Genomic DNA, 13,208 nt, shown 5'->3' with positions numbered 1-13,208 from the left:
TACAAATCCCACAGTTTAATTCTTCACTTTCCATTCATTGGTGGTATTGTGCATAAACATCTTGGACGATGTGCACTGGCGCTGGGGCGCAGCGCTTAGACGGTCCTTACGAAGCTAGAGCACTTCTGATTTCAAACTACCGGCAGCTGGAAATATCTGCTTATTTTTTGCATTTTTGGTGCTTATTTTGTGCATTTTTGAGGGTAACTTTCAGCGTGCTTTCTCACGTTTTGAGCCTAGTAGTACCCAGTACTAGCACAATACTAGCCAGAGTGGTGATTGTGAATCAGACAAAATCCCACTGATGCACTATCCACAGATCCGACAGCTGCCTCATTCAGAGGAACCTAAAACCGACATTAAGGTAGACAGGCGAGCTGCCCATTCTAACCTTGGGTTAGCAGGGGCACGCGTTTCAACGATGACTGTGCTGAACCCACTTCTGAAGTGGGCCGAGGAGGGGTGGGGAGGAGCTTAGTCCTATTGTCCCCACTCTTTTGAAATGAAAAGCTTCACTACGCTGGTCAGAGCCAAGCCTCCTGTGAGCCGAACTGGTGAGCTATGCGCATGCACAAAAAAGAGTGACGTCACGCGCCGCGCAGGTGGTCGCTCCTTGCCGCCGCCGCAGCCGCAGCCACCGCCGCCGCCTGACCTTTCGGCGTAGCGTCGCGCTACTGCACATGTGCGTCATGTGCATGCGCAAGGAGGCTATATAATGCGCTTGCCAGAGAATAGGCGTCCGCACTCGACATGGAAGGGAAGGAGAGTGCGGCTGCTGCTAGACTACGCAGAAAAGCTGAGAAAATAAATTCGTCCGATCCAGAAGCACTCGCTTGGGAGTTGGCTGCACAACAGCGCAAAAACAAATGGATAAAGCCAAAGGTAAACGAGCAGCCGAAACGCCTGAACAACGGGAAATACGTCTTGCTAAACAACGTCAGAAAGTAGCCGGAAAGCATGTCTTTGCCGTATCTTCAGCCAGCAGCAAGAGGAAACAGGCTTGTCAGAACAGAAAAATCCCCGAGACTCCGGCGTTATCACGACCACGCGGTGGGACTGCTGTGTCCAACTCGTAAATATGTGCCATTGAGTAACCAAGTCTACGCCTATAGATAAAAAATGTGTACAATACTAGCTAAGCCTCAATGCATACCCATTACGTCAAACCAAGCATAACTGAAAGTTTTCACTTCTTTATCGAATGACATATTGATTTATTCAATGGTTGATTCATTGTTTCACTGAATGTTTTTTCGGTTGTTGGACTGACTGAGATTGATTGACTGTTTGAGCAACTGATGTGTTGGATTGACAGTTTGACCGATTGTGTGATTGATTGGGAAATGGTGCACGTGCTCAGTGAAAGCGGTGTTTTGTGCACAAAAAAAACCACTCAATGTCTGTGGATCTACAGATGAAATATATGCTCAGCTAGCGATCGAGTAAGAACGACTATCTCTTCCAGAGTAACCGAATTCCCTTTTCTGTATCACAGTGAAGGACTATGAGTCTAGGCTTCGGCTGAATAACTCTCGTATATTATGTAATTCTTCATCGTTGCATCCGAGTGTTTATTTGCGTGTGCATGCATGTTTCAGGTAAAGGCTGAAAATGGCCAGCGTGTCCGCCATGAGCGACAGGCAGGCGGCGAGCGTGATTGGTCAACTTGCTTCCTGGGGCCCACTGGCGTGAAAATGAAGCAGGCGCTGAAGCGCTGTCCACTGCCAAGCCAAGGTTTTCCTTGCCGATGTACCCAGGATTGGTGCCATGAATGGACGGCACCATCATGTCCTGATGCTGCATCAATCCTGCGCCTGGTGGATGCGCTGGGTGAGGAGGACGCATGGTTCATTTTTGGTTTTTTATTGTGATCATAATCGCTGATGGATGCTAAGCTGGGGTCATTTGTTCGGACTGTACGTTACCTTCCTTGTTTGCTTATTGTATCCCACGTGCTATGTTTAGTTCAAGATTATGTCATGTACTCCTTTAATATCTGTAGTGTGGCAGCGGAGGGGAAGTTTTTGTTTTAATTCCTCAGCCCTCACTAAGACAAGGCCATGTCCCATTAGGATATGAGTTACCATTGTGCAATCACGGTCACTGAGACTGATTGCCAATTACTTGCAAGGTGACAATATCACGCCAACGCTAACAATCTTCAAAGACTTAAGTGATGTGTAGCTCTTCTTGCAGCAGTACCTGCCGGTTATCAACAGGCCGCTCAGTCTACAATCCATAGTGTCGCGATGCTGGCTTTTTCACTTAAAAATCTATGCACTGCTCGGGCATAGCAGCGCGTTCTTTTGAGGTTCAGATTATGACGGGTTCATGCCCTGTCCACTTTACTTGAAACCTGAGGACACTACCGTACTCTCAGGTTGTACTTCCCCATTCTATTGCAGCCAGGGCCATCTGGACTCGGTGTGCTGCCTCCCGCGCTGTTGAATTTCCGGGCCTCAACCACCCGGGCCGCGCCAGTCGGAGGAGGAGACTGACCTGTTGGCCTTGACCCGGATGTGTTATATCCGCTCATCCCACAGCATATTGGTAAGGGCCAGTGTTAATTTCTGAGCTCCGGTCTGACCAGTCTGGCTAGCCTCAACAATCTGAGCGAAAAAAACACCAAACAGTAACTACATCAACTGCGAGATAGTCTCCATTCATAGATATATAGCAAAACAGATATGCAGGAAAACCGAATGCTATTCATGAAGATGCACAGATCACATCACACTGATCTTTAGTCACAGAGGAATAAAATAATGATAAAATCATAAGAGGAACATAAATCATTGTATTAACACAACAGTGCATTAAAAAAAATAGCAATGGCATTTCTTGCACCTGTGTGCGAACGAGCGCTCACTCTAGCCAAGCAAGCTGAGAATCGGTTTAAAGGTTTTTTGCACATTCGGGTTGGACTTCTAGCCACGATGCGAGGAACATCATGAGAGGAACATAATCGTCGTACCAACAGATGAGTGCATTAAAAATAGCATTTCTATATTTTGCCCCTGTGTGCAAGCGAGTGCTTAATCTACTCAAGCAAGATGAGAATCGGTTTAAAGGTTTTCTCAGATTCCGGTAGGACTTCTGGACGCTTGTGTTATCAAATGCCACATGGTTGTTTATCTGTATAGAGTGCAATTAGATTATCGTTCGATGTATTTCAGAAAAACCAAAAGTTGGGGCAGTTTTCATTTGTAATTCTTTAACCGTGCTTAACTACATATATACGACCGTGTCCTATTCAGATATGACCGACCGTCATGTGCCCACTCAGTGACGCTGGTTGCTGTCTGTTAGTCAAAACACTAACAAGCATCAATGCTGTCAGTGATCTGTCTCTGCGATTTCGACCATACCTGGCGGTTATCAACTGACAACTGAATCTAGCATACATGGAGTCGATATGCTCGTTTTTCAACTAGAAATTCGTGCACTGTTCGGGCGCTTTGCTTTCTTTTACGGATCTTGGTATGACACGAGTTCGGGTGCCGTCGCCTTCGTGCGTAGCCGGAGGTCTTTATCCTGCTGTCCCGTCCTTTCTGCAGTGCTGCAGCAGTCGTGTGAAACACTAGCGCCGCGTCTGGCCCGGATGCCTGGACCATGTCCCCTTGCAGCAACGGGCCAAAGATTTTGCCCAGCCAGAGACTGGACGACTGCGTTGAGTCACAGCGCAAGACAGACTCATGATGAGCTTCAAAGTCTCTGGGATATCAGCGCCGCCAACAGGTAGGAGCATTACTGTGCCACCCATTGAACTGTTCTCACGGCGCCGTGCGCGCAAGCCTGCCTTCCTATTGGAGGGGGGGGCTGCCCAATGGCTTTTTTTATATAAGCTATCATGCATCAGATGCAAGCGACAATTCTTTAAATTTTTGGAGTCAGAAGTTGCTATTTTTGCGCGCCATTTCAGACGTGCTCGCTCATATTTTGAGCTTAATATTTCCCCTCGAGTATTTTCACGGTCAATAACAGGTTGAATGGTGATTGCGAATGATGCAAATCGCAGTGAGAACTATCACCTGATCCGATAGTTGTCTCATTCAGATGAACCTGAACATGAGAAAGGGGGAAATAGGCGAGGTCTCGCAATGTCATTCTGTTGCCGAGTACGCTGACCATTCTAGCCTTGGGTCAGCGCAGGCATGTGTTGCAATATGAAGCGGGCAACTTCTATTGGCATTGCTCAACAGCGATGATTGCTTTGATGGAGATGCTCACACTGTGTATAAACAGTCTTCTTGATTTTAGAAACTGCTTACAACTAATTGCCAGAAATATCGTTATTCATAGTTCGATTTGACAGACCCTTCCAACGGTGAAAACGCTTCTTGTTCAGTAGGGCTTGTCTTGTATAACTCTGCTTGGAACTTAACATAACAACGCCACCTTGTGCTTTTCGCTTCTGGGCTGTAGATTCTCGCTGTGCTGTGCACGCCCGCTAGCCTTTCGGGGTGACGTATTTTCTTTACTGAGTGTGTGTTTCTCCTTTTTTCCTCCGTGATCAATTTGACTGGTTTCGTCTTCATCAAGTCACTAGCTCCAGTGTCTAGAATTTCGACCGATTGACTGGTACATTTATTTATTGGATGGTTGCTTGAATCATTGATCAGTACGTCGACTGAGTGACTGGCAGACTGATTGATTATAACATTGATATATTATTTGAGTGATTGAATGATTGACTTGGTTTCTGGTTAAGCAGATTCATGAACAGCACTTTCTCTGAATTCAATCAACTGAGTCATTGATTTATTAAATGGTTGATTGATTCTTTGACCGACAAATTGGTGGACTGAGTGACAGAGATTATTGGATAGATTGATTACTTTATTAGGAATTAGTGCATGGCACTCAGTGAAAGCGTTGTTTTCAGCACTAACAAACACTAACTGCGTGTTGTTCTACAAGAATAGAATTGATGTCAAGTTATTGATCGAGTTAGCAGAAATACCGGTACCAGGCATCGAGTACCCGATAACCCTCTAGTGTGTCACAATGAAGGACCGTGATTCTACGGCTTGGCTGCTTAACTTTGTTATATTATGTAATTGTTCATCGTTGTGTGCAAGCGTTTGTTTGCGTGTGCATCCATGTTTCAGGCAGATGCTGAAAATGGTCACCGTGTCCTGCGCGGGCGAGAGGCAAGCGACAAGCGCCATAGGCTGGCGTGCTTCCTGGAGCCCCTGGAGGGAAGAAAAGAAGCACGCGCCGAACGCTTGTGCACTGCCGAGCAAAGTTTTCATGGCCGATGTACCAGGCTGTGGTGCCACGAATCGACAGCCGCCAACGTCGCTGGCGCCGCATCTCTTGGAAGCACTGGGTGAGGAGGACGCACGGTTTACTTGTACGACCCCTGAACACAGATCGATGCTCAGTTGAGGGGATTTGTTCTCATTATCCGGTTCCTCACTTATACGTTTGTTTTGTCGTAAGCGCATAGTTTTCTTAAAGGCAGTTTCATAATAATCACGTACATAGCCAAGGCTTCTCTTTCATGAGAGGCCTATTGTAATTTCTTCTATTTGGTTTGGGGAAGGGGGGTGTGAGGTGATAGCTGGCTGATCACTGCCAAAAGCAAAGGGAGGTGGTGTAACTTGATTTCGGGGAGTGGGCGAGAGTCTGGGCCCCCTTGGGCTTTTCCTTGTATACGTGCCTGCTTATGATAGCCGTAGTATGGCAGCGGAGTTAGTGAATTTTTCCGTTTTAATTGCTGAGACACGTCTCATTAAGACACGGCCGTGTCCTATTTGTAAGTGCACTACCGTCGTGCGAGCACGGTCATTGAAGCTGATCGCCAATTTCTTTCAAAGCGATAATTTCACTCCAACGCTAACAATCCTCAGGTCCTCTTACATTCGCACCCAGCGGTTATCAACTGGCTTCTCAGTCTGCCACTCATCTAGCGGCGACGCTCGCTTGTTATAAATCCATGCACTGCTCGGGCATAGTGCATTCTTTTAGCGATCAACCTAAGACAAGGGTTCAGGCCCTGTTCATTTTACTTGAAGCCGGGGGTCAGCACCATGCTGACCCGTTGTATTTGCGCAATGTTGCACCCCGAACGTGAGGCAATCCTTGCGTCGCATCTCTCCCGGATGCCTGCACCCGCTTTCCTTGCAGTATCGGGCCGACCCTCTCGACCACAACCAGCGACTGTATCGCCTCTAACTGGAGGGAAGTTGTGGTGCGGTGCCTATTGAAATAATCGCAGGACAGAGTGCGCACTAACGAGCTCATTACAGATGAAAGTCAGGCATTACTGCGCTAGGTAAAGCATTCGTCGCGTATGCTGCAGAATGATCTTGAACGACCGTCTTCAGAACCACGTTCACCGTGAATGACCATATGTGGTATGGTTATGGTGTCGAACCTTTGAACTCTGAACTTGACCTGTGATCTTTAGTTCACCCTCGACCTCTGACCTTTGACATTGTCACCTTTGGGTTGAGGTTCGACTTTCAGAACATTCGATGTTGTAATGTGAAGCCACATGACATCTGGGGGGGGGGGGGGGGGGTTGTCGTAAGACCATATGATAACACGCTATAGCCATGTGCATGGTCGTGTGGGTATATTTAGAATGGCTGTAGCGAGAGTGCAGGGCAGCTGCCATGGACGAGCCACAGACGCTTAGCAAGCGTGCTTGCTTTTCACTAGATTCCAGGTTTAGCCAAGTTAAGCCACTGACAATTTTTTCATTGCCCTTTAATTGGCGGTAAGACGGACAAAATACCGTGGACGCTGTGGATCGCATCCGGGGTGTAAAGATTACTGAGATGGCAAGGCTACTCTACTTCTGATTGCTTTTGTAACGTCTTGCAGTCGGAAATTACTGCGTGTCTTGCATTTTCGTTGAGAAATTTCAGTTTTGGCATGGAATTGTCGTGCTTGCTCACATTTTGTGCTTAATGCTTCCCACTGGGCCAGTTGCACTCACATTACTAACCAGAGTGGTGACTGCAAATGAGAAAAAATCAGTGATTGCTATCCAGAGATCTGACACATGTCTCATTCAGGTACATAATACAGAGAGTACAGGTTCTCATAAAGAGGTACTCAGGCAAATTGACCATTACAATCTTTGTTCAGCATGGGCACGCGTTTCAACGATAACTACGTGGAGGCCATTCCTGAAGGATGTTGATGAAGGTATTGGGTGAGGAGATTAGTCCTATTGGCTCCACTATTTTTTGTTGACATTGTTTCGGCAAAAAACAAATGAAAGGCAGTGGAGGTCTTGGATAAACGGAAATTTCGTTTCCGTCTTCTCTCTCAAGTGATGATTTAGGTGATGTGTAGCTCCTTTTTCTGCATTACCTACCGGTTATCAGCTGGCCGCTCAGTCTATAATTTGTAATGCCGTGATGCTCGCTTTTCACTGAAAAATCTATGTACTGCTCGGGCATAGCGCATAATTTCAAGGTTCAGATTAGGAAAAGGGTTCAAGCCCTGTCCACTTTACTTCAAGCGTGTGGTCACTATCTTGCTCACCCGTTGTACTCATCCATTACATTGCAGCCGGGACCATCTGGACTCCGTGCGGAACATCCCACGGTGGTGAATTTCCGGGCCTCAATCACGCGGGGAGCCCCATTCGGAGGTGACTGGTCTGTTGGCCTCGACGCCGATCAGCTTTATCCGCTCATCCCACAACCGATTGGTAAGGGCCAGCTCATTTCAGAGCGGTAAAAAAAATCGTGAGCACTTGCATTGTGTATTGCATTTCTTGCCTCATGAGTGGCGAGAATAGGATGTATCACTTTCACCAATCCATAGCGAGTCCACACTCCAATCCACAGTGATCCTACGAGCCAGTGCATAATTCAATTCATAATCAAACAAGCCAAGCCATAATCCACAATCCAATCCACAGTTGAACAAGGCACGAACGGTCAATGAAAAATAAAAGAAAAAACGGAGTCTAGGGAGCAATCGAACCCGGCCCTGCGGCGTGCGGGACAGGGCGTTTGCACCATGCCACGATGGTTAGACGTCTGCAGCTGCGCCTCTAGTGCAGAGTTTTTAGATATGTACTCAGGCGTACATGAGTAATTCTGAGATGAGGATTCACACATGACGGAATTAACGGAGCACAAAATAACGTTTCCGACAAGCATACTACTTGCTTGGCGTGGAAGCGTAGCTCCATAATGCGGCACCCACTGAAAACCTCCCTTGCAATGTACACCCCTGGCCCAGGAGATGGCGCACGCGTAGTGGTGCAGCCGACGACAGCTCGACCACTCAGCCATGCGCAAAAGCGCAAATTCAGATGGCGAACCGTGCACAGCTTTCGCATTTCCGTGCGTAAGGGGACAAGTGAACCCCATAATTTATTTACAGCGAACACGCAATCTCAACTGACATAGCATGCTTTAGGCACAGCATTATGATGTAGCTGCTAGAGGCAGTGGACGGTGTTGTTGAAGCGTTGTTTTCAACATCGTCTTATGTACGTAATACACTGGTGCAACATATCAGTAGTTATTAAGCGCATAGCACACTCTACCATTAGCATGATCTTCCCTGCACGCGGTTCTGCTAATGGAATATTGTATGCGCTTATTTATATCCACTGGCGAACATGTCCACCTTTCAGTGTCAGTTTAACCAGCATCGATTTATAGGCCATTCACTGGACATAATTCTTCTCAGAAATGGTTAGAGTAATATAAAGGGATGTCACTGCAAACGATGCTAAAGGGATGAATTAAGTTCTTTATTGAGAAAAACCACAATCCACTCTAAAAAATCTTCATTGGACTCCGGAAACGGCGTTTGACCTATCAAGACTGACTTCGTTTCGAGGTAGCCCGTACATTTAGAAGAGTAAATGAAAAAAGTTTGGTTCGAAGGTGACGGACAAACTAGCCAACATTTGTGCTAACAGAAGGAAAGTGTGCTCTAATCCGTGGTACCAGATACCCACGTTACACTACTCAATGTCCCATTCTTGTTCGCAGGTTGCTACGGCTTCTTCGCATGCGGTGCCTGCCTGCTGTTAGCTGCCATTCATCGTATTGATGGCGTTTTGCGTCGCTGTCTTCTTGCTGAACTCAAGGCGGGTAAGAGATCAGGGCTGTAGCCAATGCATGAAGCCCAGCCGGGCAACACTGTTCACACTGTAAGGAGCATTAAACCAGTGAAAGTTTTCAACATTACCAAGCATGCTTAGTGATATAAATCTCAACGGCATTCCTCTAGCCAGTTAAATGTTCCGGATGTTTACAATGGCGACACACCTGCTGCTTGGAGGTAGGTCTGTTGTAGGCTGACACCACACGATAAACCCTTCAATTAGGGCTTTACCGATTGAACTGATATGCGAGATAAAGTTCAGCTCAGAACATGTAGATTTCGCATCCTGTGATGTAACGTACATCATGAAACGCCTGTCAGAGAATTTACGTCCCTTTTAAAATGACATTGTATGAATTTTTGGGGAATCGCATCAAGAAATCTTATTAGACATGTTCCTAGCAAAGCCAGACCACTGGTCATCCTGTAGTGCTGATACTGGAGTTTATACGTAAGCAGATAACATGGCCAATATTGTTTCTAGAGGGGCTCTTTACGGGTTTTGAACAGACCCCGCAGGTGAAGTGTAGATCAACCATGTGCAGCTCAGAGTCAAGGTCGAGGAGGTTCCTGCACCGGACGTTCACAGTTTGTTCTCACAAGCAATTCGTAGTTGATGTGCAGCCTAGCGCAACTTAAAGGTTATCATGTTGTCATCTTGATAACCGTCTTTAGAGTTCCATTTCAACCGTAATGATCCTTCCGTTCGAAATTGAACGAGAAATTTTTTCCGGTATGGCGGTCACATTATTCGCAGAAAAGATTACTGTGCAGCATAACGAAATCCTTCGGCTAGCTTGAGTGAGGTATTTGTTGGAGATCCTCTGAGAAAATATACTCAAGTTTAAACTGAGTAGGCTGACGGTGAGGTAATCTTCACATCAATTTACATCACGTCTCAGAAGCCTGCAGCAGGCCGAAATGAGCATGTTGTTTTTGGGGAAATCTGACAAGTAGGAACAATCTGAATGAAAAAGACCGCAACAAGTCACTACATAAACTGCTCTGTAGTCTCCATTCGTAGCTGTAAAGCAAAACTGATATGCAGGAAAACCGAATGCTATTCATACAATTGCACTGGCCAAAGAACATTGTAATTGTTATTCACAGAGTGAAAGAAGAGCGCTAAAAGGAGTGAATTAAAAATAACCATGCCATTTTTTGCACCTGTGTGCGAGCAAGTGCAAGTAAGAGGAGAATCGGTTTAAAGGTTCTCGCAAGTGTTCTCGAAAGGTGTTTCCAGATGACGGACCACGGACCTGTTTTGGCCCGCGGACTAGCGATCACGTGGGGTTTTGCTTCCTGTCTGCGAGGTCCGCGCATGGTCCGCGGGCCGGATCACGTGAGAAATGCGAGAGCATTTTTTCTGGCGGTGGAACACGGTCTTTTTAGCCTATTCGCACACATCGAGTCTGGCAACTACACCACACTGGTCTTTCCCGGCTCGGTGCTCCCGGCAGTCGAGGCGACACCAGCGAAAGTAGTTTCGTTTCCACTGTTAACATGTCAACATGGTCGGACGACGCTACGTTTCACTTTTTAGCCTTAGTACAGCTTGATGGCTCGTTCATAATAGGGCATTCGGCGGCGACAGCGAGCGAAATTAGTAGCAACGTCGGCACTCGCGACGTACACAGATATGGTTAGAAAAGAACAATTGATGCGGTCTACGTGCCATAAGCGTATGCACTATCGTGTACCTTAAACGCAGGTATTTTTCGGCACGCTACAGCACTTCTCACATTTCCCACATTTAGTTCAGCGTATGCAAACTCACACGGAAGGATACGCTCAGCCTTGTGGTGCCATATAGTTTTTAGGACGGGTAACTATTTATTTCTGTCAACAAACATACGCTCCGCTTAAGCCTAGAAGGGGCACAGTCGTAACTCTAAATAAAAAATAAAGCAAATATTTTACTCATACATCTTCATATAGGCGAGGTGAAACCAAGCGAGAAATGGGTGCACCATTTATTGCCAGTGAACGCAACAAAAAAGGCAGTAACAACGTGGAATCCAGTCCGAAGCAAGTGGTCCAGCTTGGAAGTGCGTTGCCATATTTGCCTCCGTGGGAGTGCTACCTCCTCACCGCGGCATAAATCTGTCCCGTACCGTTCGAGCTTTCCGCTGGGTATTTAGGCTGAATCACTGCCGCGGCCGCGGATTCCGCTTGTTCTCGCTTCCGAATGTCGAAGCGTGAGACGAGCGTTGCTGCAGGGTGATCAGAGAGTCTTGGCCTGCCTTGTCGTCTGCTCTTTTGGTCCGTCGTGTGGATGCTGTTGCCGGCCAGACCCGGCCGGGCCACGCACGGTCGACCCCACGTGACCGGTCCGCAGGCCAGTCCGTGGCCCGCCGTCTGGATACACCTTTAAAAGAGCCACTACTGGGGGTGGTTGGAAATACATCCTTGAAAGAAATACATCCTTGAAGCAAATACATCCTTGAAGCACTTCCTTTTGTGTGTTCGTTCCTTCCCGTATTTTGATAGCACTCACCAATACATTCAAGGATGTGTTCTCAAGCGCCAGCTGGTTGCTGATTCGTATATACAATTATATTCTCGTTCGATGTATTTCTAAAGACAACAGTTGCGGAAATTTCCTTTTGTACTTCTTCAGCCGTACGTAACTAACATACGGCTATTTCCCATTCACATATGAGCGACTGGCCAGTCAGTGAAACTGGTCGCTGATTGTTAGTCAACATTAACAATAATCAATGACGTCAGTCATCTGTCTCAGCTGTTTAGACCATACCTATCGATTATACACTGACAACTAGTCCAGCATACATGGAGTCGCCATGCTCGCTTCTCAGTTAGAAATCCATGCTCTGCTCGGGCGCTTCGCTTCTCATTACGGATCTCATTATGACGCGAGTTCAGGTGCAGCCCCCTTTGTTTGTAGCCGGACGTTCTTATCCTGTTGTCCTGCTCTTTTTCTGCAGTGCTGCACTTGGTCGTGTGCAACACTAGCGTCACGTCTGGCCCGGCTGCCTGCATCTTGTGCGCTTGCAAAAACGGGCCAAGCATATCGATCGCCCGCAACCAGGGATAGCAGCGCCGCTAACAGGTAGGAACGTCATGGTGTGGTGCATGCTAAACTCCTCTAACGTTGCAGTGCGTGCCAGCCTGCATTTCTTTGGAGGGGTATGGGGGGGGGGGAAATAGCACGAAGGCTGTTTTCTCCTATGCTAGCAAGTAGAGCATGCAAGCGGCACTTGTTTTTATTTTTGATGCCAGAAAGTTTAGCCGGTAATTTACAATGCGCTCGCTTATATTTTGAGCTTCATACTTTCTGACGAGTATTTGCACTCTCTGTAATGGTTGAATGGTGATTGAGAATGAGGCCAAATCGTAGTGATTGCTATCAGCCGATCCGACATTCGTCTCCAATTCAGACGAACCAGAACACGACAGATGGGGAGACAGGCGAGGTCTCGCAATGTCATTCTCTTGCAGAACACGGTTACTATTCTAACCTTGGGCCACCACGGACACGCGTCGCAATATGAAGCGGGCAACTTATTTGGGCATTGCACGAGAGGGAGGACTGAGATCACGGAGAGGCTGACTACAATATACATAAATAGTGTTCTTGATTTTAGCAACTTGAGGCACCTCATTACCAAATACCTCAATATTCACACTTAAAGACGCTTCTCGTTGGCGGGTCCTGACTCACCTACCTCTGATTGGACCATCATATAACAGTGGGGCCTTGTCCGTTTTTGCTTCTGGGCTGTTCATGCTCTCTGCGCTGTGCATACCCGCAAGCGTTTCTTCAGACATATTTATTTTAATAACGTGCAGTTGCCATTCCAGTCGTCGTGTGTAGACCTCCTTTTCTTGTGCTGGATAATTTGACTGGCTTCTCTCTTAATCACGGTCACTAGAGTTAGTTTCTGCAAGTTCGATCGATTGCGTGACTGATTGTTGACTGGTTGATTGATCGAGTGCGGTGTTTCATGCATGCTTTTTGCTTGTGGTCCTAGAAGAGCGGCATTCCTGTTTAGGTCGCTATTGAAAATTATCAGTGCCTCAGGTGAGAGTAACCAAATCTCCTCTAGTGTATGAGAGCAAAAGGACAGTTAGTCTACGCCTCGATCGGCTGCCAA

The 13,208-nt window shown here is 46.9% G+C and overlaps 1 protein-coding gene across 2 annotated transcripts in view; it reads left to right on the top strand.

Moving 5' to 3' along the window:
- The window catches only part of LOC144101003 (uncharacterized), a 59,492-nt gene that overhangs the window by 44,451 nt on the left and 1,833 nt on the right, over nt 1-13,208 (top strand). Inside the window, exons 1-3 of one of the 2 annotated variants that reach the window (XR_013307908.1) lie at nt 7,536-7,672; nt 8,976-9,073; nt 12,039-12,163. Coding sequence is in view for 1 of the 2 variants with exons in the window: in XM_077633979.1 (XP_077490105.1) it covers nt 2,406-2,512 (107 nt within the window). In the remaining variant the exon portion in view is untranslated. Of the gene's footprint in view, nt 1-2,405; nt 7,673-8,975; nt 9,074-12,038; nt 12,164-13,208 lie in introns of those variants that run through there. The other variant, XM_077633979.1, reaches the window with a different exon arrangement.

This window comes from Amblyomma americanum, chromosome 8, assembly GCF_052857255.1.
Source record: "Amblyomma americanum isolate KBUSLIRL-KWMA chromosome 8, ASM5285725v1, whole genome shotgun sequence".
Taxonomy (NCBI): Eukaryota; Metazoa; Arthropoda; class Arachnida; order Ixodida; family Ixodidae; genus Amblyomma; species Amblyomma americanum.
Note: the sequence above shows the minus strand (reverse complement) of the source record. Positions and strands in the feature narration are given on the sequence as shown.